The 23,597-nt window shown below is 49.9% G+C and overlaps 1 protein-coding gene and 2 long non-coding RNA genes across 3 annotated transcripts; all 3 read left to right on the forward strand.

The window, feature by feature from the left end:
* Window positions 1-7,277: 7,277 nt before the first annotated feature.
* Window positions 7,278-16,280, forward strand: LOC114001867 (ubiquitin carboxyl-terminal hydrolase 42-like). The gene is made up of 14 exons (XM_039378087.1): window positions 7,278-7,426; window positions 8,007-8,116; window positions 8,700-8,900; window positions 9,287-9,394; window positions 9,470-9,572; window positions 9,699-9,766; window positions 9,927-9,997; window positions 10,549-10,631; window positions 10,945-11,056; window positions 11,390-11,530; window positions 11,739-11,839; window positions 12,593-12,731; window positions 13,034-13,605; window positions 16,106-16,280. The coding sequence occupies exons 2-14, from the start codon at window positions 8,092-8,094 to the stop codon at window positions 16,278-16,280; spliced, it is 1,899 nt and encodes a 632-aa protein (XP_039234021.1). The 5' UTR covers window positions 7,278-7,426; window positions 8,007-8,091.
* A 5,315-nt stretch (window positions 16,281-21,595) lies between these two features.
* LOC113989743 lies at window positions 21,596-22,012 on the forward strand. The gene is made up of 3 exons (XR_005562288.1): window positions 21,596-21,669; window positions 21,745-21,847; window positions 21,974-22,012. It is a non-coding gene; the product is annotated as an uncharacterized LOC113989743 (long non-coding RNA).
* Window positions 22,013-22,027: 15 nt separating this feature from the next.
* LOC120322529 lies at window positions 22,028-23,319 on the forward strand. The gene is made up of 3 exons (XR_005562289.1): window positions 22,028-22,272; window positions 22,824-22,906; window positions 23,207-23,319. It is a non-coding gene; the product is annotated as an uncharacterized LOC120322529 (long non-coding RNA).
* Window positions 23,320-23,597: the final 278 nt, after the last annotated feature.

Genomic DNA, 23,597 nt, shown 5'->3' on the forward strand with positions numbered 1-23,597 from the left:
AATTTACAGCTGCTGGACAGGCCTGGGGCTCTTGCTGGAAAGCTTCAGTCTCTGGGCTCCCGGTGCCCAAAGGCATTGCAGATAACTCCTTCTCAAGCAATGGCAGGGAGCAGGGTGGAGAAGTCAAGGATGAGGCAGATCAGAAAGACTGGGGCAGCACAAAGAGATCTACAAGGGAGAGAGACAGCATCTGAAAGGCACTCCTTGCTGCCCTATGAGCTGGTGCCGTGGGCTCTACAACTGCTGCCTGCAGTCAGCTTGGAAGCTCCGGCAGTTTTAACAGGAGGTTTGTCTGCAAACAAGATGCAGAGACGTTACGATGATGGATGCGGGTATATTCCTGACCTAGGCTCTCCAGAGGGAGATTCGCTGTCTCCTCATGGGCCATAGAGGCTTTTAATATGGGATGAACTTCACTTGGTCTCCCCAAGCTCATGTCCAACCTGTTCCATGGCCTCTGACTGCGATCTGCTGTCCACCTAGCTTCATCCCCCCTCACAACCCTGGGGACTCCTTGGAGATGAATGGCTGCTGTGCCAGCACCTACTGCTCCAGGAAGGGAGTGCAAGGGGAAGATGCTACACTCGCAGGTGCAAAGAAGGTTCATTTTGCCATGGGATCCCAGGAGGTCACCATGCACATCGTCAATGGGGTCTGAAAAAAGAAAACTTACAGATGTTGAGGCAGCTGAGCTCATCAAGCACATGTAGAAAAGCTCCTGATTTCAGGATGGCTGGCTCTTTTGAAATGCCCCAGGAAGGAAGATTTGGTCTCAGGCATCATCAGCCCCATTGGCCAGTCTAGACAGAACTGCCTGGACTTGAATCAGAAGTTTGTGGATAAGAGATTTAGCTTCATTTAGCTAGAAATGGGATATCTCTCTCCAGTGAGCCAGCTGCTTGCCATTCCGTTAGTCCCTGACCACAGGCAGCACTGAATCTGTGATCTCTCCCCCTCCAGTTTCTCAGAGTCCCTGGGTAACCCTGAAAGCACTGCTTCAGTATCAGCTTCTGCAAGAGGCCTTCCAAAAAGCAGCTAGGGGATTAGGTGAGGGGAAGAACCAGAAAATCGCACACATTCTTCCCTGGATTCGTGAAAGACAATAAGAAAGAAATACAAGACCCCCAAAAGCAAGTCCACTTGATGGGAGCGGCAGGTGAGCATCTCTGGTTCAGTAGTGATACGACGCACTCAACTGCAGCTTGCAGACAAGAATCCTGAAACCTTCCAGTAGCCAAGATTGCCACCTGATCCCAAGGTCCCCTGTCCTCTGCCCCATGCATTTCCATGGGACCAAAGCCCCTATGCACAGCAAAAGGAAAGTATGTGAATGTACACACATGGTAACTTGCTCCTGGCCTTTTCAGCCTATGGAGGAAGACAACTTCCCTCATTAGAAAATGAAGCAGGTCTGACCTGGACTTTCTCAAAACACTCTAAAGCCAGAGGCAGGTTTCTCCCACAAGCGACAGCAAAGCCCTCCTCCTGCCCATGTTGTTTGGGAAATGGCACAAGAACCAGGAGAATCCCAGAGAGATTCACACCTTCAGAGACACCAGTGAGTGCAGCCCCTCCTGACATCATCCGCGCAGAAGCCTCCAGCCCTTGGGATGACTTTGCCTCCTAACAGAGGTGCCAGAGCATCTGATCTGGATTTCCCAGGCCTGCCTTAGTACCAGGCCACAATAATTGTCGCAGCATCCCAGCCTTTCCTTGCTCGAGCCAGTCTGTTTATAGGTTGTTTGGATCTCCACCTCCACATTGCAGGGGGCTTGAACACCACTGATCACATCCACTTCTACCTCTGACCTGAAGGGAGAGGAAGATTTCCCCGTTTGCTGTTGTGGCAAGTGGCGCCTCTCTGCAAGAGATTTCATCTCCTGCTCGGGGCCCCTCTGCACTGGCCAGGCTCACTCCATGCTGCTGGACCTCTCCCAGCCCCTCTAAGCAGGGCTCCGGTCAAGTCTTCGTAACAACTCCCCATTCCTCAGAATAGCTTGGCACTCCTGTAGCAGTTTGGGTGGGGAATGCCAAACTCACACCAACGAATGGCTCTGTCCAATCACCTGAGGAGCAGCAGGTACCACCCAGTGCGGAGGTCAGCGCTTGAATAAAGACCTCCCCAACTTTTCTGGGTGCAGCTGGTAAGGCGATTTTGTTATAAAAGTAGCGGGGCAACTGAACTGCTTAAAGGGAGGAACAAAAGGGCACAGAAAGCACTGCGCAAAATGGCTCCAGCCTTAAATAACGTGGGTAAGGAAGGCACTGGAACAGAAGATGGGGTTTAGGCGGAGCATGCAAATTACAACCAATCCTAGGAGATGGGGGCTGAACATAACCCTATGCGGTACTGCGTCAAGTATCAACCAATGAAAGGACAGAACATACGCACAGTACAATACAATACAACAACTTCTATGCAAAATCTACAATTTCCTTATTAATTACACATTTTTAGACTGCCACAACCCAGCCTGCCCCATGCAGAGCCCTGGGGGTGGCTCCTGCTACACCCAATGCCAGAAGAACACCACAGGAGACCCTGGGGAGGGAAGAAGGGAAGGAAAGAAGGAAATCTCAGTGCTATGGATCTGGAGCAGCTGGGGGAACTCCAGTGCCTCCCAAGACGCCCTGTCAGACACGTGAGGAACTGCAGAGTCGAGAGCTCTCCCCACGCACCCCTACGGCCCGCTCCGAAATAAATACCGTTGACTGCCCATGGAAGGTCCCCTTCAGAGTAGCGACACCATCCCCGTAGCCCCTTGCTCTGGATTCCCCCGCCCATTCCTGGCCTCACCCCTTTGTGCCCAGAGCCCACTAGCTTTGAGCTACAGGGAGCAGAGGGGCTCTGTTGCCACCCTGTCAGGCGGCGTGAGCTGTAGAACAGCTCCAGTGGCCAAGTGCAGGGCTGAGCTCTCCATGGGACTGTGTCTGGCTTCAGGCAGTTTTCTGACAGGGAATGGGACTATTCTAGCCCAAAGGGAGCAATCAGGATCCAACATCTGCTTTGTTTAAGGCTGTCAGGAGCCTTCTTGGTCGCTTATCCTTTGATTTTTGTCCAAATCTTGAAGTGGTTTTGATGAGGTACAAAAATGAGGGGCAGAAAGCATGCCTTCCTCCCCCATAGACACGGTTTCCCCTCAGATCAGGGGGATCAGACCAAACCTCTGGTGGGAGCTGTTTTATTAAGCTTGTCAGACCTTGAACATCAGGGGAGCTGTGTACAGCTCGTGGCAGCAGGTGCTGGGGCCTTGGCCAGTGTCACCTGGAAGGGGAAAGGAGGAAAGGGGACCAGCACGGATCCCTGCTGCCCTGCATATCCCCTGAGCCAAGGGACACTTATGGACAGTTGTTCTGCACCTCCCCCTGTCCCCTTTGGGTCAGGGCTATCACCTGACACTGCGGTGACAGACGGGTTCCTCAGGATATCCTTGGCAGAATGATGACGGCACTGAGTCATAGTGTAGTGGTTTGGACTTTGTTTTCCCCCAGAGGCTAAAGAAAAGTGGTAGACCCCAAGGGGTGGAAACCCTTGGAAATTTTGAAGTTCTGCCCAATGGGTGCTCCTGCAAAAATGTAAACATATCACAACCAGACCGGAAGAGAAGAGTTGTAGTTTGGTTGTTGTAGGAGAGGTGGCCATGTTGTAGAGCCACGAGGAAGGGGCTCTAAGCCCCTTGGGCCCTCTGGGGCCTCCCAGCCCTTTGCTGGGGGCTGCAGGGACCTGGAACAGCATAAAGCTGGGCTAGGTGCCTGTAGTTATGCCAGGAGATGTTTTCTCCATGGACGCAGAGCAGCAGCCGACGCTGACCAGAGAAACGGTGGCAGAGAGCCAGAGACAAGGACCTGAACCAGAGGAGCAGCAGAAACAACATGCAGCACCGCAGAGAAGACTCCTGGAAAGGGAGGAGAAAGAGAGCCAGCAGCTGAGAGACAGAGTTTGGGGTAAGACTGTACCAGATTCCCCAAAACTCCCTTGGAGACCCTCTTGGAGAAGAGGGACATGGACTCCTATTAAGGAGAAAAGTTTTAGACATGCAGCACTGGAGAGAGAGGAGCTGAGAAGCTCAAAAGAGCGTCCTGGAGCTGGACTGGGACAGCCAGATGGAATGCAGGGGGAGTTGACCTTGGCTCCCCCCTCGCACTGCTGCCACGGTGGCAGCCTGAGAGACAGGGCACAGAGGCCCTGCAAGAGATACCAGACCGTCACGAAGACCCCCCTGTGTCTCGTGATATGACCGTGGTGAAACGACCTTGTCTGGGGTTACGAAGCCCACGGAAGACCCCTTTGCCTGTGTCAAGGGGGCCGAGGGAGAGTTTGGATACCTCCCATGTGAGTGCTGGCAGAAAGCCAGCTATCAGCTGCTGCATGTGGAGAAGACAGACAGACTGCTGCCTCAGAAGATGCTGCTGCTTAAGGACTGGAAGGGATCTGTCCTTCTTTCCCTCCTGGACTTTTATTTGGAGGGGAGAAGAGATCTGGTCCATTGTAAATACATATGTCATGGTAGAGATAGTTGTGATCGTGTGTATAATGTGATGTTATATTTATTTGTATAGTCATTGTAATATATTCCCTTTCCCCCACTTTGAGTCTGGTGTGTTTTGTCTGGAAAAAAACCCATCTCACATTAGGTTGAGATGTGGGAGGGGGATGGAGCTAGGGAATTGGATTTTTTGGGGCTATCTCAAACCATGACACATAGTTACAATTAAAGCTTCATTTTTTTTAACATCATGGTATGATCACTACAGCCCAGAATACCATGATTTGAGTAGCACAAGATTTCTATAGGCAGCACCAGCATAGCAAGATTTTGTAAGCCCTTTAGCACCGAACTGTACAGCACAGCTCAGCTTATGATGCCTGATCACCTGGACCTGATCACTCTGCAGGCCAGGGCACATCCTAATCCTTGGTTTGTCATGTCAATATAACAATCTTAATCTAGACTTGAAACACGTTAACAGAACAGGAGTGGCCCTTTCAGGGGAGAAGAGCCTGTTTGGTATTAAGATGGGGCTCTGTGTGCTGCTGTGCTGCCCTGTGCTGCTGTGAGGCCATCCCAGCCTGGCAGGCAGGTGCCTGTGACCTGCAAGGCCTGTGAGGAGCAAAGGAGTCGGCCTGGGGCCTGGAAATGTGAAGGCTGATAGGGAGGGGGAGAAGGGGTCTTCCTGGCGCACTGGACCTTCAGGGACTGACGATGAGGGCAAAGGGGACTCATGTAGGACCAGCTTGGTCACAGAGCACAGCTGTTTATGTCCTAAAATGCCCCCATATGAGCAGGAGGCAGGAGCAGAGGCACTGTTCACGAGTGCCATTGTTGATTGTCTTCATCAGAGAGCTCCTGAAGTGCTGCTGGGAGGACGGTAATACAGGACCTAGACATCAGGTTAGGGCAGGGGCATAAAAAGGTCACCTGAGAGGTGTAATGCAGGAGTAAATGCAGAGACTTTGTCTGGGTAAGGGATACAAGGAGCCTCCCCAAGGATGACAGGGATAAAACCAGCTGCTGCAAGACGTGATGAAAAAAGCCATCCAAGCAAAGTCATGCCCGAGCTGGATGCCCCAAGTATAAAAGAAGAAACACCTCGAAGTGGAGCAGGAGCCATATGAACTGTGCTGAGCTGGGCAGGAGTGAAACCACCTGTCCTGAGAAGAACTGAGTAAAACTTGATGCCCCATTCCAGGCAGGGGCCAAACCAGGCAGGTCAAGTGTTGTTAAATAACAACCAGCTGCATCCTTGGCGCATGAGAAACACTATCTGCCTGCTGAGCAGAGGTTACACCAGGTGTCCAGAGGACTGCCTGTTGCTAAACACCTCTGAAACTGTCGGGATAAATAGGACCCTCTAACAAATTGGCTTTTTACTGTTAGAAAGCAAGTGATTACTTTTATTTGCAGCCCTGCGTGTGCATGTGGCTGACAAAAATCCTGCCTCCGTCCTGACAGCAAGACATGGCTTTTCACCTATTTATACAGATTTGGCAAACAAAGAAATTAATGTTCATTGCTTCCAAATTACATCACTCACTCCCTTTCATTAATTAGTATTCTATGTGGTATTGGTTATTAATTTCTCACTTTCTACTGTAATAACTTCATATCTTTAATCTTTTTTGTATATTTTCCCTCCCCTAGGGATTTTCTGACACAAATGCTGAGCCTTTGTTAGTCTTCTTCTTTAGCTGCTGGTTTCTGCAGAAGGTCCTTGTAGTCCATAAATCTTGTGTTCCAGATCTCCTCCTTCAACAGGACATCTTTCTCTGACAGGCTTTCTCCACTGAAGCATAACAGGGTTAACTTCAACAAAACTTACAGTTTTAGGACTTTTCCCAGGCTGTGTTCTCCCAAAGGAGCTTATGACAATTTTTACTCCATGCTGGCTAAAGTTGATTTAAGGCTGAACGCACCGCCTATGATGTGTGTTAAAAACAACTAATCAAAAAGTTAATTAGGAACACTAAAAAAATTAGAAAAGTTTTATGATTTCCAACAAGCCCAAAACAACATAGGCCAAGTGCAGCAGGGACAAAACTGTCTCTATCCATTGATGCCAGGAAAAGGCAACAGTAGTAAAACTCAACAGCCACAGGTGCTATTAAGCCGGTATTTGTTTATTTCGGCGCCGGACGTGCAGGGGACAGCTCCGCCTAACACGCGCGTGCCCTCACCATCCAGAGTGGGAGTCTGGCTAAAGTTGCGGCTGATCCAAACCTAACCAAGCCTAGCGGCAGGAGTAAATGTGAAGCTGCTAAAAAGCCATCCAGGAACGTTTTCAGAGCTTGAGGACAAGACAGCAGCTGGGCGGGGGCCAGCAGCCAGCCAAGGTCCTCCCAGCGCAGCCTCTGAAGGGTTCCTTTGGCAGTCCCAGTTCAGGGTCAGCCCATGGTTGTACCCTGGGGGCAGATGAAATTAATTGGAAAGGAACCCATAAGAGTCCAGGTGCTTTGCGAAGAGTCTCACTGATAGAAGTGGCAGTGAAACCCTCAGCGTCTTGGGGGCCAGAAAAGCTGTGACCTGGCTCAGTTACAGCCCTGAGCAGGCTTTTACTCCTCAGGCCGTGTGGCTCAGGGAAGGTGTGGGAGCTCTGTCAGAGGATGACTAGCCCTTTGCCACCAGCACGGGGGGAGGTCCAGTGGCTTCCACCTGGCGGACGTGCCATGTGGGTTCCTGTGCCCAAGAACCATGTGGTTCCATGTGGTTCCATGTGGTTCCATGGGGTTCCATGTGACCCCATGTCACAAAGGGGCAGAGATGTGGCACCCATCCGGTATCCTGAGGAGCGCGCCAACGAAAATCAGTTGGACAGAGTTGGCCTTCGGGATAACTCAGCTCCTTCCTTTGCTACTTGTGTGCCTGCCTTTTTTGGATGGTTTATTGTTTACTGACCATTTCTCCTCAACTTTCCTCCTCTTTCAAAGGTAATGCTTTGACTTTTGGCACAGATCATAGAGCAGGGTATAGGGGATAAAAGTATAGGCTGATTTATACCTTCCGAGCTGTAGGCTGAGCTGTTACAACTTTTATAGGCTGGCCAGGTATGACCTAGGCTAGAATTCCAGTTTGCTGATTCTTGGTTTTTTTTCCATAGCCTAGGATAGGTAAGCAGGGAGGTGACTGTAGTCTGAGGGGATGGGCTCAGCCCACCTTGACTGCTGTGGGAGGGAGGGAGGCAGAAAAAGGAGAGCAGCAAAGGCAGCAGTTAAAGTAGTGGCTGAAAGACGGTCACTCCTAGGAGGTGGGAAAGCCAGAGGGCTCTGTTGCTGAAGCAGTGTCAGGAGAGCAGCAGGGCCTCTTCAGAGAAGGTATCGTACATTGGAGCATTTCAAAAGGGCCTTTGAACCCGCTGTGAGTTGGTGCCCCGCGCCTGATCATAAGGGCGTGAGCTGCAGCTCAGCAGCAGTTCCGAGCACCACTGAAAGACTTGGTGGGGGATGCCGTTCTGCGTTTCTTTAGAGTTTTGATACTTTCGGTGAGCTACAGTAATTTCTTTGCAACTAGGTGACGGGATTGGTGCTGTTCTCTTTCTGGAGAGAAAGACATCCTTGGTCATCTAAAGCATTGCACTCTCTGCCTGAGAGAGGCAATGGCCACAGCAGGGAACGACTCCTGTGAGTAATAGCTTCACCAGCAGGTTTGGACTTTGTGAACTGCCACAGGCAACTGACATGGCTGGTGGTCAAATCCCAGAATGATGTGCTCACAACCTAGAGTGATCTCTGGGATGTTTCCTGAGAGCAGTCAAACTGACCCCTGCGTTTACAATTAGACCCAGGAAAACACCTTTTGTCGCTCCTCTGACACTAGGTACAAGACTTTGAAAGCTGCCATTGCTCGTAGAGAGGTCTGCCATCCTTTGGGTTACCTTCCGTGCTCAGTATTTACTTGTTTTCAACAAGTTCCAATCAGGAAAAGGGATGGCTTCACTGATAATCCAGTCTAGAACTCTACTGAGAAAGGAAGGTAGCCTGCGGCCCAGAAATCAGATGGTGGGTTTGTTGGACTCTCAGCAACGTAAACAGGGGAATGGATTTTTCCAAGACAGTAAATTTAAATGGCACTGTTTAAGCTTCCCCTGATGTTGTTGGGTTGGCAGTTGAAGCAGATGGTCCTGAGTGCTCCTGTAGAGACCTCACTGTTTAAATATGCCTTTGTGCCTCATTTCATCTTTTTCCAAATGGAATTTCCCTGCAGTCATTGCCGAGGGAATGACTCCACCACAAAGGATCCTCTTTCCCCCCGAGAAGATTTGCATGGTCTGGCAGCAAAGACAGAGTGCTGGAGCAGGACTCCGCAATGTGGGCAACACATGCTTCCTTAATGCTGTCCTGCAATGCCTGACATACACCCCGCCGCTGGCCAACTATCTGCTCTCCCGGGAGCACAGCCAGGCCTGTGAGTACTCTTAGGGACATCTCCCTGTGAATCTGTTAATCAAATCCCAAGGATTCCCAGAACCTGAAATTTGATTTAGGAGAAAAGCAGCCCTTTGTCAGCCCCAGAACTTGTGTTCTTTGTACACTCAGGAGCCACCTGTCCTGTCCAGCTGTCTTATTCTTCATGAAGGCACATCTTTCTAGCTCTGGGTCTCTCTTCCTGCAAGTTAAAACCTCAGTTTAGCATTCCTCTGAAGAACATTTTCTATGCACTAAAACGTCCCGTGCTTGTTGAAACACTGGGAGGAGTGGCATATTGCACTGGGGTGGGAGTGGAAGAAGAGGAGTATTCCACCACGAGGGATATTTTGCTAACCAGAGGACCTTCTCTCCCTCCCTCCTCAGGTCGCCAACAAGGCTTCTGCATGATGTGCATCATGGAAGCGCATGTTAACAAGGTCCTGCATTCAGTCAGTGCCATCCTGCCTTTGGCTGTTCTCAGGGCTTTCAGATGTATGTGATTTCAGGTTCTTTGACAGGTTTTCTTCCCTTCCTGTAGGAGACAACTACTAACTTCCTGTTTCTTAGTCATAGGAGAACATTTTCAGCTTGGCAGGGAGGAAGATGCCCATGACTTCTTATGCTGTACTGTCAATGCCATGCAGAGAGCTTGTCTGAGTGCAAGCAACGAGTAAGCACAAGCAAGTTACCTTTACAAAGTTCTGAGCCCTTTGGACTCCTTGATGTGGCCTCGTCAAGGAAAACCTCCAGCCGGGGCTTGGAGGAAGTAATGCTCTGTCTTACTACTTGTTTCCAGCTTGGACATATCATCTCAATCTACTACCATTGTCCATCAAATATTTGGAGGCTTTCTGAGATCCAGAGGTATGTTTCTACAACAGCTGCTCTCCTTGGCACTGCCTGTGCCCTTCTGTCTGCCTGTGCCCAACAGCTGGCCCTGGGACTAGCAGGACAGGTACAAGGAGCACAAAGCAGGACCATCGTTCAGCTCACCATTGCTCGGCATTTTGATTTTTCCTTCCAGTCATCTGCTTCAGCTGCAAAGCCACTTCTGATTCCTATGAGGCCTTCCTGGATGTCCCCTTGGATATCAAAGTAAGAGGTTTTGCAGTTGTGCTTCAAGACATGGCAAGGCTTTTCAGAGTCAACCCATTTGTCCTGAAAGCATAGACTGTGAACACCAGAGGTCTTGGTCGTGGATGGGAAGGGGAATGGATGTTGTCCTCCTGCAGAGGCCATGGCACTGGTCTCTCTGTAGGTGCTGGCTTGAAGCTGGACAAGCACCCATTATGCGCTCTGCACCCTTGACATATCCTCATCCTTCTTTCCTTTGCCCTCCTTCAACACCTGTCTGGCTTCCAGGCTGATGGGTTGGATTGTTTTCACTACTGATGACCCTACATAATAACATCAGTAGCTCAATGGCAGGTGAGAGAGAGAGGGAGCTCTTGATTGCCCCTGAGAACCTCTGGGACAGGGGAAATGTTCAGCACCACACTCTCTTTCTGGCTCCTTCTGGATACAGCTTGCAGATTCATGGCGGGTCTCCTCAGCATCAGCTACAGGGGTTTTCTTGTCAGCTCCTGGAAAATGTTTGGGCCAGGGCATTTGCTGTAGCTCAGTGCACCGATTTCTCAATTCTCCAGGCAGCCTCATCCCTCCCTGCAGCTCTGGAGGACTTTGTAACACCTGAGCACCTGGATGGTGAAAACTGCTTTCAATGTAGCAAGTAAGATGATTCCTAACAACATATTAACACTAGACTCTGTGGGAGGGGGCTACAAGTCATTGAGCAGAAGTCATCTTCTCGTGGAAGTTTACTGCACACTGATGAGACACAGTTTTGTTTGTCTGGTTTTTTGGGGGAGGGGGGTTGGGGTTTTTTCTTTGTTTGTTTGTTTGTTTGTTTGTTTGTTTGTTTTAAATATGGCAGCGAATTGCCTTAAAATAGCATAAGGATGCACGAGACAAGAAAGGTTGTCTGACTGCCTTGGTGGAAGATAGGGTGCATTTCAGCGCTGTGCTCTGGGCTTGGTTTCAAGGTGTGAGAAGAATGTTGCCGCCACGAAGAGGTTCACTGTCCACTGTGCACCCAAGGTTCTCACTGTGTGTCTGAAGAGGTTTGACTGCTTCACTGCTGGGAAGATCAGCAAGGTGTGTACACTATTGGTGTGCAGCTTTCTCTTCAAGAAGCAGATTTCCTAAAGCAGTATGCTTGTCACAAGCTGCTTGTGTTGGGTTTTTTGTGGTCCCTTCTGGGGAGTGGAAAGTTCCTGTGGGAAGACAGGCAAGCACTGTGCTCTGATAGGGCTGCTTTGACTGAGAAGGGTTTCCTGCCACCCAAACGATTTTATGTTGCTTTATGGAAAACCAAGTGCCCATGAGCCCCCGAGATGTATTGATACACCTGGACTGGCCCCTGCACTTGGTAGGCTATTTCATGTCACAGACCAGGGTCATTTCTGAGCCCTCTTGGTCTCTCCATAGGTTGTAGAGTATCCGGAGTACTTGGATCTTCGCCCATACATGTCTCAGGCAGATGGAGAACCACTCCTCTACTCCTTATATGCTGTCCTGGTGCACAGTGGTGTCAGCTGTCATGGAGGACACTATTTCTGCTACACAAAGGTAAAAGAGCAACTTCCTTCCCAATGGGGAAAAAGGTGTGCTGGGGAAGATAAACTTTCCTGCCAGTGTTACTGACAGCCAAAGTTTTGGGGCAGAAGGCCTCCTTAGTGGCTGGACTGCATTTGTTTTGACATGCTCTCGGTTTGGCAGTTTCCTACCCGTGTTTTTGGAGAGAAACCATGGAGAGATCCTTGCCTTTTTTTTACAGGCCAGCAATGGATTGTGGTACCGGATGGACGATGAATCTGTGCAGCTGCGTTCCATTGACACAGTTCTCAGGCAGCAAGCCTACCTGCTGTTCTATGCCAGGTAATAACCAGGATTCAAATCTGTTCAGAATACATTTCCTTTTCCTCATTTGCACTTGTGCTTCTCACCTTCCTGAGTGTTTTTCTCATCAAATGAAATTACTACCTGCATCATTCAGTGCTGTCAAATCTGAACTACTCCGTGTCTGTCCTTTACTGGGCTTCAGGCTGCGGCCCGGATGGAATCTGCTACTTGCCTGGTCTCTGATGTTGACTCTTGTAGATAAGAGGACTTAAAGAGGACCTCCAGGAAAGATGGGGAGGCACCATTTGTCAGGGAATGTAGGGACAGGATGAAGGCTATCAGTTTTCAGCTAACAGAGGGCAGGTTTACATTAGATATTGGGAAGGAATTCTTTGCTGTAAGGGTGCTGAGACACTGGCACAGGTTGCCACAGCATCTGTGGGGGCCCCATCCCTGGAAGTGTTCAAGGCCAAGTTGGACAGGGCTTGGAGAAACCTTGGAATAGTGGAGGGTGTTCCTGCCCACCACAGCGGGGTGGAACAAGATAAAGGTCCCTTGCAACCCAAACAAGTCTGTGCATTTATGAAATGGAGGCTGTGGGAGGTATAGAGATGAGGTTTTTGTTGGGACAGAGGCAAACTTGGTGGGAAGACCCTAGCTGAGTTTCCCATTAGTGTCCTTGGTTAAGTCTTCTCTCTGTCATAGAAGCCTCTCTGAGAAAATGACTGAACCCCAGAGGAGGTTGCAACAACAGCTCTAAACTGAGATCACTCTTTTGTTTTTCTCCAGATGCTCTGATCTGAGAATTGGAGAAAGGGCTTCTTCCTCCCTGGCACCATCACATGCCCCTTCCTTCCTCAGTCCGTGTGTGGCCAGCAGCAAGCAGGCGGGCTCTGTTGGACCACAGGGTCTGACTGGTAGGACTAAGGTAACTTTGGGGTCATGGGTCAGGGCATCAGAGGAAGAGTGGATTTCTTTCTGGGATCTCAGCATTTCTCTTTTGCCCCTCACACACCGCACCTTTCTTCACAGCCACAACGCTGCTCCCTCTCCAAGCATCCCACCTGGATCCATCCCTTTGGTGCGCCTCTGGCCTTTTGGTCTTAGTAGCCCTCCAAAAGAGCCTTTTGGAGGCCCCAAACTGTCCTGTCCCAGAACTTGTAGGGGTTCCCCACTGCTCTGATCCTTTCAGGAGAAAAGGGCAGGAACTCTCCACAGCTCTCTTTGCAGGGCATGAAGGACACTGGCAGGGAGCGGTCCCGGAGCAGATCCCCTCTGTGGGGCAGGGATCTGCGCAGCTGCTCTGGGGACACCACAGACTATGGCGACGCTTCAGAGAGAAGAACTGGTCCTCCAAGTCGTGACCGTGGTCCTAGGGATAGCACAGCTGCAAGGCCTTCCAAGAGGATCTGCCGGTGGGCTCCCGCTCCCAGGGCTGCTCAGGAGCAAACCTTGCTGAGGCAGAGGGAGCCAAGCAGATCTGTGCGGGGAACTTACAACCTTGGCAGCCGATTTGTGCAGTACACAGACTATGACCGCTCACTGCGGAAGAGAAAGAGGGAGAGAACAAGTCCTCCACGTTGTGACCAAGTCTTAGTGAATCCTGCAGCTCCAGGGCCCTCCAAAGCCAGCTCCAAGCAGGCTCTCATGCTCCGGGCTGCTCGGGAGCAAACCCGACAGAGGCAGAGAGAGCAGAGAAGATCAACAGGGCGGGGCTATGATTGCCACAGCCAGGTTGTGCAGCACACAGACTACCGCCCTTCAGAGAAGAAGAGGAGGGTTTCCACGCCCCAGAGATTCACGTCAGACAAGCATTCAGGGCACTCTGGCAATGATGGCGTTGGATTATGGCCCTGGCTCAAGCAGAACGGAAGACTAGCACTGCGTTTATTAGCCAAGGCATCCTTGTTTTCGACACGCCTTCTCAGACCTGAGTGAATGATTTAGCTAAGAAGATGAGAGTTATAATAATATAGAAATATTATTAGAAATATAGACTTATATATGGAAATATAGAATAGAGAGAGAGAGAAGTATATATAGAAATATAGAAATATATTTAGAAATATAATATAGAAATATAGAGAGAAGTAATACTTTATAATACGTTATTACATGTTATATATCTTCAGCAATAGATAGTAATGTTATAAGAAATATTATTAAAATAATAAAATAAGAAATACTAAAATACTGTAATCAGAATTATTTATTCCACGTTGTAGACAATTATAGCTACAAACATCTCAGCCTCGGCCATATCAATCAACATAACTGGTCTACTCTGGCCTCAAATCGGGAGGCCTGGAGACACACCATCTATAACGCTGCTGTTTCCTTTGAGAACGCACGCAGAATCCCTCTCGAGGAGAAAAGACAAGGGAGAAAGAATCATGTCTTGCAGAATATACCACCTAGGGAGTCTTTCTGCTGTGCCTTTTGCAATCGGATATGTCTATCTCGCATTGGCCTCCTAAGCCACCAGCGTGCTTGTAACAAATGTGGATGGAGCCTTCTTAAATCTTCGTTCGAGAAGCCTAGCCACGATGATGTGTTTAAGACGGGTGTTCCATAATTTAGTGTTCTCACTGAAACCATGCAAATCGTGCGCCACTCGCTCACTTCCCACTCCTCCTTTCCTTCCCACTCCCCTTCCATCCTGAGGCAGGCTGGACGGGAGAATTGGAGGCACAAAAGGTAAAGATGGCAGGCTGAGATAAGAACAACTTACTGGAAACGGCAATGAAATAAGAAAACAGTACAGCAACAGAACAGTAACAGAAACAATACTAATAACCGAGTGTCCAAGGGAGGCAAATGACTCACACAGGATTGCTCACCAGTTGGTGCCCAACTTTGCCACCACGCACACAACCTGGAAGAGACCCCTTCCCCCATCCTTGACAAAATGAGGAATAACCTCTATGTCCTGGCTGTGCCCCCTCCTGGATACTGCCCAAATTAACACTGCCCTGACCAGAAGCAGGACAATCACCTTCAGGATCTGCAGCACAGCTTTCGGCTCTGCACCGGAGGCACTGGATCCCTCCAGGCCAGGGAGGGGAGACATCAGAGATGAGCAGACTTTGGAAATCCCTCACCTCTCACTCCGGCCCATTTTTTCTCATTTTATGGGATGGAAGAATACATACCCAGCTCCGCCCAGTGTCCTTCTCACTGGAAATCCCCTGAGCTTTGATTCCTTTGCTGACATGCTGCTTCCTCTGGGAAAAGCAGCCAGAAAACCCAAGGCCATTGCTTTGAGTGAAGGTCTTTCTTAGAACACTTTTCCTGAAGTGCACCCAGGAAGGCTGGGCTGCAGCAGCACATGGTCCCCATGGCTTTGCTACATCTCCTCCAGAACACCTGGAAGCCCTTCTCTCACCATCCAGCCGCTCCCTTGCCCTGTCTTCCCCACCCCACAGGGATGCTGCCGAGGAGTTAACAAACTTCACAGTTCAATCCTGATATCCCACTGCTGACTGGGATGGGGGGAGACCAGGGGCAGTTTTGGCCCCCATCAGCACCAGCTCTTGGGACAGCCAGGCTCTCGCCTGACATGTGGGCTCATCTCTGCAGCTTTGCTGTCCTCCACAGGGCGTTTGCTGAAAAAAATCATCTTCTAGAAAAGATAGATGACACCAGCCCAGGGGTCAGCAGCACCACATGAGAGCTTGGCAAGATGCCCTGAGGACAGCCAGGCCAGGCAGAGAGAGGTGGAAGGACCACAGGGGCTCTCTGAAGCAGCCCCATTGTACAACATAGACAATGGGGCTAAATAAACACTGGGCTGAAAGATGAGAGTGCTCTTCCAAGGGAAATTTACAGCTGCTGGACAGGCCTGGGGCTCTTGCTGGAAAGCTTCAGTCTCTGGGCTCCCGGTGCCCAAAGGCATTGCAGATAACTCCTTCTCAAGCAATGGTAGGGAGCAGGGTGGAGAAGTCAAGGATGAGGCAGATCAGAAAGACTGGGGCAGCACAAAGAGATCTACAAGGGAGAGAGACAGCATCTGAAAGGCACTCCTTGCTGACCTATGAGCTGGTGCCGTGGGCTCTACAACTGCTGCCTGCAGTCAGCTTGGAAGCTCTGGCAGTTTTAACAGGAGGTTTGTCTGCAAACAAGATGCAGAGACGTTACGATGATGGATGCGGGTATATTCCTGACCTAGGCTCTCCAGAGGGAGATTCGCTGTCTCCTCATGGGCCATAGAGGCTTTTAATATGGGATGAACTTCACTTGGTCTCCCCAAGCTCATGTCCAACCTGTTCCGTGGCCTCTGACTGCGATCTGCTGTCCACCTAGCTTCATCCCCCCTCACAACCCTGGGGACTCCTTGGAGATGAATGGCTGCTGTGCCAGCACCTACTGCTCCAGGAAGGGAGTGCAAGGTGAAGATGCTACACTCGCAGGTGCAAAGAAGGTTCATTTTGCCATGGGATCCCAGGAGGTCACCATGCACATCGTCAATGGGGTCTGAAAAAAGAAAACTTACAGATGTTGAGGCAGCTGAGCTCATCAAGCACATGTAGAAAAGCTCCTGATTTCAGGATGGCTGGCTCTTTTGAAATGCCCCAGGAAGGAAGATTTGGTCTCAGGCATCATCAGCCCCATTGGCCAGTCTAGACAGAACTGCCTGGACTTGAATCAGAAGTTTGTGGATAAGAGATTTAGCTTCATTTAGCTAGAAATGGGATATCTCTCTCCAGTGAGCCAGCTGCTTGCCATTCCGTTAGTCCCTGACCACAGGCAGCACTGAATCTGTGATCTCTCCCCCTCCAGTTTCTCAGAGTCCCTGGGTAACCCTGAAAGCACTGCTTCAGTATCAGCTTCTGCAAGAGGCCTGCCAAAAAGCAGCTAGGGGATTAGGTGAGGGGAAGAACCAGAAAATCGCACACATTCTTCCCTGGATTCGTGAAAGACAATAAGAAAGAAATACAAGACCCCCAAAAGCAAGTCCACTTGATGGGAGCGGCAGGTGAGCATCTCTGGTTCAGTAGTGATACGACGCACTCAACTGCAGCTTGCAGACAAGAATCCTGAAACCTTCCAGTAGCCAAGATTGCCACCTGATCCCAAGGTCCCCTGTCCTCTGCCCCATGCATTTCCACGGGACCAAAGCACTGACGGCACTGAGTCATAGTGTAGTGGTTTGGACTTTGTTTTCCCCCAGAGGATAAAGAAAAGTGGTAGACCCCAAGGGGTGGAAACCCTTGGAAATTTTGAAGTTCTGCCCAATGGGCGCTCCTGCAAAAATGTAAACATATCACAACCAGACCGGAAGAGATGAGTTTTAGTTTGGGTTGTTGTAGGAGAGGTGGCCATGTTGTAGAGCCACGAGGAAGGGGCTCTAAGCCCCTTGGGCCCTCTGGGGCCTCCCAGCCCTTGGCTGGGGGGCTGCAGGGACCCGGAACAGCATAAAGCTGGGCTAGGTGCCTGTAGTTATGCCAGGAGGTGTTTTCTCCATGGACGCAGAGCAGCAGCTGACGCTGACCAGAGAAACGGTGGCAGAGAGCCAGAGATAAGGACCTGAACCAGAGGAGCAGCAGAAACAACATGCAGCACCGCAGAGAAGACTCCTGGAAAGGGAGGAGAAAGAGAGCCAGCAGCTGAGAGACAGAGTTTGGGGTAAGACTGTACCAGATTCCCCAAAACTCCCTTGGAGACCCTCTTGGAGGAGAGGGACATAGACTCCTATTAAGGAGAAAAGTTTTAGACATGCAGCACTGGAGAGAGAGGAGCTAAGAAGCTCAAAAGAGCATCCTGGAGCTGGACTGGGACGGCCAAATGGAAATCAGGGGGAGTTGACCTTGGCTCCCCCCTTGCACTGCTGCCATGGTGGCAACCTCAGAGACAGGGCACAGAGGCCCTGCAAGAGATACCAGACCGTCACGAAGACCCCCCTGTGTCTCGTGATATGACCGTGGTGAAACGACCTTGTCTGGGGTTACGAAGCCCACGGAAGACCCCTTTGCCTGTGTCAAGGGGGCCGAGGGAGAGTTTGGATACCTCCCATGTGAGTGCTGGCAGAAAGCCAGCTATCAGCTGCTGCATGTGGAGAAGACAGACAGACTGCTGCCTCAGAAGATGCTGCTGCTTAAGGACTGGAAGGAATCTGTCCTTCTTTCCCTCCTGGACTTTTATTTGGAGGGGAGAAGAGATCTGGTCCATTGTAAATACATATGTCATGGTAGAGATAGTTGTGATCCTGTGTATAATGTGATGTTATATTTATTTGTATAGTCATTGTAATATATTCCCTTTCCCCCACTTTGAGTCTGGTGTGTTTTGTCTGGAAAAAAACGCATCTCACATTAGGTTGAGATGTGGGAGGGGGATGGAGCTAGGGAATTGGATTTTTTGAGGCTATCTCAAACCATGACACATAGTTACAATTAAAGCTTCATTTTTTTTAACATCATGGTATGATCACTACAGCCCAGAATACCATGATTTGAGTAGCACAAGATTTCTATAGGCAGCACCAGCATAGCAAGATTTTGTAAGCCCTTTAGCACCGAACTGTCCAGCACAGCTCAGCTTATGATGCCTGATCACCTGGACCTGATCACTCTGCAGGCCAGGGCACATCCTAATCCTTGTTTTGTCATGTCAATATAACAATCTTAATCTAGACTTGAAACACGTTAACAGAACAGGAGTGGCCCTTTCAGGGGAGAAGAGCCTGTTTGGTATTAAGATGGGGCTCTGTGTGCTGCTGTGCTGCCCTGTGCTGCTGTGAGGCCATCCCAGCCTGGCAGGCAGGTGCCTGTGACCTGCAAGGCCTGTGAGGAGCAAAGGAGTCGGCCTGGGGCCTGGAAATGTGAAGGCTGATAGGGAGGGGGAGAAGGGGTCTTCCTGGCGCACTGGACCTTCAGGGACTGACGATGAGGGCAAAGGGGACTCATGTAGGACCAGCTTGGTCACAGAGCACAGCTGTTTATGTCCTAAAATGCCCCCATATGAGCAGGAGGCAGGAGCAGAGGCACTGTTCACAAGTGCCATTGTTGATTGTCTTCATCAGAGAGCTCCTGAAGTGCTGCTGGGAGGACGGTAATACAGGACCTAGACATCAGGTTAGGGCAGGGGCATAAAAAGGTCACCTGAGAGGTGTAATGCAGGAGTAAATGCAGAGACTTTGTCTGGGTAAGGGATACAAGGAGCCTCCCCAAGGATGACAGGGATAAAACCAGCTGCTGCAAGACGTGATGAAAAAAGCCATCCAAGCAAAGTCAGGCCCGAGCTGGATGCCCCAAGTATAAAAGAAGAAACACCTCGAAGTGGAGCAGGAGCCATATGAACTGTGCTGAGCTGGGCAGGAGTGAAACCACCTGTCCTGAGAAGAACTGAGTAAAACTTGATGCCCCATTCCAGGCAGGGGCCAAACCAGGCAGGTCAAGTGTTGTTAAATAACAACCAGCTGCATCCTTGGCGCATGAGAAACACTATCTGCCTGCTGAGCAGAGGTTACACCAGGTGTCCAGAGGACTGCCTGTTGCTAAACACCTCTGAAACTGTCGGGATAAATAGGACCCTCTAACAAATTGGCTTTTTACTGTTAGAAAGCAAGTGATTACTTTTATTTGCAGCCCTGCGTGTGCATGTGGCTGACAAAAATCCTGCCTCCGTCCTGACAGCAAGACATCGCTTTTCTTGGTTCCTGTGCCCAAGAACCATGTGGTTCCATGTGGTTCCATGTGGTTCCATGTGACCCCATGTCACAAAGGGGCAGAGATGTGGCACCCATCCGGTATCCTGAGGAGCGCGCCAACGAAAATCAGTTGGACAGAGTTGGCCTTCGGGATAACTCAGCTCCTTCCTTTGCTACTTGTGTGCCTGCCTTTTTTGGATGGTTTATTGTTTACTGACCATTTCTCCTCAACTTTCCTCCTCTTTCAAAGGTAATGCTTTGACTTTTGGCACAGATCATAGAGCAGGGTATAGGGGATAAAAGTATAGGCTGATTTATACCTTCCGAGCTGTAGGCTGAGCTGTTACAACTTTTATAGGCTGGCCAGGTATGACCTAGGCTAGAATTCCAGTTTGCTGGTTCTTGGTTTTTTTTCCATAGCCTAGGATAGGTAAGCAGGGAGGTGACTGCAGTCTGAGGGGATGGGCTCAGCCCACCTTGATTGCTGTGGGAGGGAGGGAGGCAGAAAAAGGAGAGCAGCAAAGGCAGCAGTTAAAGTAGTGGCTGAAAGACGGTCACTCCTAGGAGGTGGGAAAGCCAGAGGGCTCTGTTGCTGAAGCAGTGTCAGGAGAGCAGCAGGGCCTCTTCAGAGAAGGTACCGTACATTGGAGCATTTCAAAAGGGCCTTTGAACCCGCTGTGAGTTGGTGCCCCGCGCCTGATCATAAGGGCGTGAGCTGCAGCTCAGCAGCAGTTACGAGCACCACTGAAAGACTTGGTGGGGGATGCCGTTCTGCGTTTCTTTAGAGTTTTGGTACTTTCGGTGAGCTACAGTAATTTCTTTGCAACTAGGTGGCGGGATTGGTGCTGTTCTCTTTCTGGAGAGAAAGACATCCTTGGTCATCTAAAGCATTGCACTCTCTTCCTGAGAGAGGCAATGGCCACAGCAGGGAATGACTCCTGTGAGTAATAGCTTCACCAGCAGGTTTGGACTTTGTGAACTGCCACAGGCAACTGACATGGCTGGTGGTCAAATCCCAGAATGATGTGCTCACAACCTAGAGTGATCTCTGGGATGTTTCCTGAGAGCAGTCCAACTGACCCCCGTGTTTACAATTAGACCCAGGAAAACACCTTTTGTCGCTCCTCTGACACTGGGTACAAGACTTTGAAAGCTGCCATTGCTCGTAGAGAGGTCTGCCATCCTTTGGGTTACCTTCCGTGCTCAGTATTTACTTGTTTTCAACAAGTGACAATCAGGAAAAGGGATGGCTTCACTGATAATCCAGTCTAGAACTCTACTGAGAAAGGAAGGTAGCCTGCGGCCCAGAAATCAGATGGTGGGTTTGTTGGACTCTCAGCAACGTAAACAGGGGAATGGATTTTTCCAAAACAGTAAATTTAAATGGCACTGTTTAAGCTTCCCCTGATGTTGTTGGGTTGGCAGTTGAAGCAGATGGTCCTGAGCGCTCCTGTAGAGACCTCACTGTTTAAATATGCCTTTGTGCCTCATTTCATCTCTTTCCAAATGGAATTTCCCTGCAGTCATTGCCGAGGGAATGACTCCGCCACAAAGGATCCTCTTTCCCCCCGAGAAGATTTGCATGGTCTGGCAGCAAAGACAGAGTGCTGGAGCAGGACTCCGCAATGTGGGCAACACATGCTTCCTTAATGCTGTCCTGCAATGCCTGACATACACCCCACCGCTGGCCAACTATCTGCTCTCCCGGGAGCACAGCCAGGCCTGTGAGTACTCTTAGGGACATCTCCCTGTGAATCTGTTAATCAAATCCCAAGGATTCCCAGAACCTGAAATTTGATTTAGGAGAAAAGCAACCCTTTGTCAGCCCCAGAACTTGTGTTCTTTGTACACTCAGGAGCCACCTGTCCTGTCCAGCTGTCTTATTCTTCATGAAGGCACATCTTTCTAGCTCTGGGTCTCTATTCCTGCAAGTTAAAACCTCAGTTTAGCATTCCTCTGAAGAACATTTTCTATGCACTAAAACGTGCCGTGCTTGTTGAAACACTGGGAGGAGTGGCATATTGCACTGGAGTGGGAGCGGAAGAAGAGGAGTATTCCACCACTAGGGATATTTTGCTAACCAGAGGACCTTCTCTCCCTCCCTCCTCAGGTCGCCAACAAGGCTTCTGCATGATGTGCGTCATGGAAGCGCATGTTAACAAGGTCCTGCGTTCAGTCAGTGCCATCCTGCCTTTGGCTGTTCTCAGGGCTTTCAGATGTATGTGATGTCAGGTTCTTTGACAGGTTTTCTTCCCTTCCTGTAGGAGACAACTACTAACTTCCTGTTTCTTAGTCATAGGAGAACATTTTCAGCTTGGCAGGGAGGAAGATGCCCATGACTTCTTATGCTGTACTGTCAATGCCATGCAGAGAGCTTGTCTGAGTGCAAGCAACGAGTAAGCACAAGCAAGTTACCTTTACAAAGTTCTGAGCCCTTTGGACTCCTTGATGTGGCCTCATCAAGGAAAACCTCCAGCCGGGGCTTGGAGGAAGTAATGCTCTGTCTTACTACTTGTTTCCAGCTTGGACATATCATCTCAATCTACTACCATTGTCCATCAGATATTTGGAGGCTTTCTGAGATCCAGAGGTATGTTTCTACAACAGCTGCTCTCCTTGGCACTGCCTGTGCCCTTCTGTCTGCCTGTGCCCAACAGCTGGCCCTGGGACTAGCAGGACAGGTACAATGAGCACAAAGCAGTACCATCGTTCAGCTCACCATTGCTCGGCATTTTGATTTTTCCTTCCAGTCATCTGCTTCAGCTGCAAAGCCCTTTCTGATTCCTATGAGGCCTTCCTGGATGTCCCCTTGGATATCAAAGTAAGAGGTTTTGCAGTTGTGCTTCAAGACATGGCAAGGCTTTTCAGAGTCCACACATTTGTCCTGAAAGCATAGACTGTGAACACCAGAGGTCTTGGTCGTGGATGGGAAGGGGAACGGATGTTGTCCTCCTGCAGAGGCCATGGCACTGGTCTCTCTGTAGGTGCTGGCTTGAAGCTGGACAAGCACCCATTATGCGCTCTGCACCCTTGACATATCCTCATCCTTCTTTCCTTTGCCCTCCTTCAACACCTGTCTGGCTTCCAGGCTGATGGGTTGGATTGTTTTCACTACTGATGACCCTACCTAATAACATCAGTAGCTCAATGGCAGGTGAGAGAGAGAGGGAGCTCTTGATTGCCCCTGAGAACCTCTGGGACAGGGGAAATGTTCAGCACCACACTCTCTTTCTGGCTCCTTCTGGATACAGCTTGCAGATTCATGGCGGGTCTCCTCAGCATCAGCTACAGGGGTTTTCTTGTCAGCTCCTGGAAAATGTTTGGGCCAGGGCATTTGCTGTAGCTCAGTGCACCGATTTCTCAATTCTCCAGGCAGCCTCATCCCTCCCTGCAGCTCTGGAGGACTTTGTAACACCTGAGCACCTGGATGGTGAAAACTGCTTTCAATGTAGCAAGTAAGATGATTCCTAACAACATATTAACACTAGACTCTGTGGGAGGGGGCTACAAGTCATTGAGCAGAAGTCATCTTCTCGTGGAAGTTTACTGCACACTGATGAGACACAGTTTTGTTTGTCTGGTTTTTTGGGGAGGGGGGTTGGGGTTTTTTCTTTGTTTGTTTGTTTGTTTGTTTTAAATATGGCAGCGAATTGCCTTAAAATAGCATAAGGATGCACGAGACAAGAAAGGTTGTCTGACTGCCTTGGTGGAAGATAGGGTGCATTTCAGCGCTGTGCTCTGGGCTTGGTTTCAAGGTGTGAGAAGAATGTTGCCGCCACTAAGAGGTTCACTGTCCACTGTGCACCCAAGGTTCTCACTGTGTGTCTGAAGAGGTTTGACTGCTTCACTGCTGGGAAGATCAGCAAGGTGTGTACACTGTTGGTGTGCAGCTTTCTCTTCAAGAAGCAGATTTCCTAAAGCAGGATGCTTGTCACAAGCTGCTTGTGTTGGGTTTTTTGTGGTCCCTTCTGGGGAGTGGAAAGTTCCTGTGGGAAGACAGGCAAGCACTGTGCTCTGATAGGGCTGCTTTGACTGAGAAGGGTTTCCTGCCACCCAAACGCTTTTATGTTGCTTTATGGAAAACCAAGTGCCCATGAGCCCCCGAGATGTATTGATACACCTGGACTGGCCCCTGCACTTGGTAGG

The sequence above is a fragment of the Pipra filicauda genome, unplaced genomic scaffold, assembly GCF_003945595.2.
Source record: "Pipra filicauda isolate LSUMZ 115617 unplaced genomic scaffold, ASM394559v2 scaffold996_size40326_pilon, whole genome shotgun sequence".
Lineage (NCBI taxonomy): Eukaryota > Metazoa > Chordata > Aves > Passeriformes > Pipridae > Pipra > Pipra filicauda.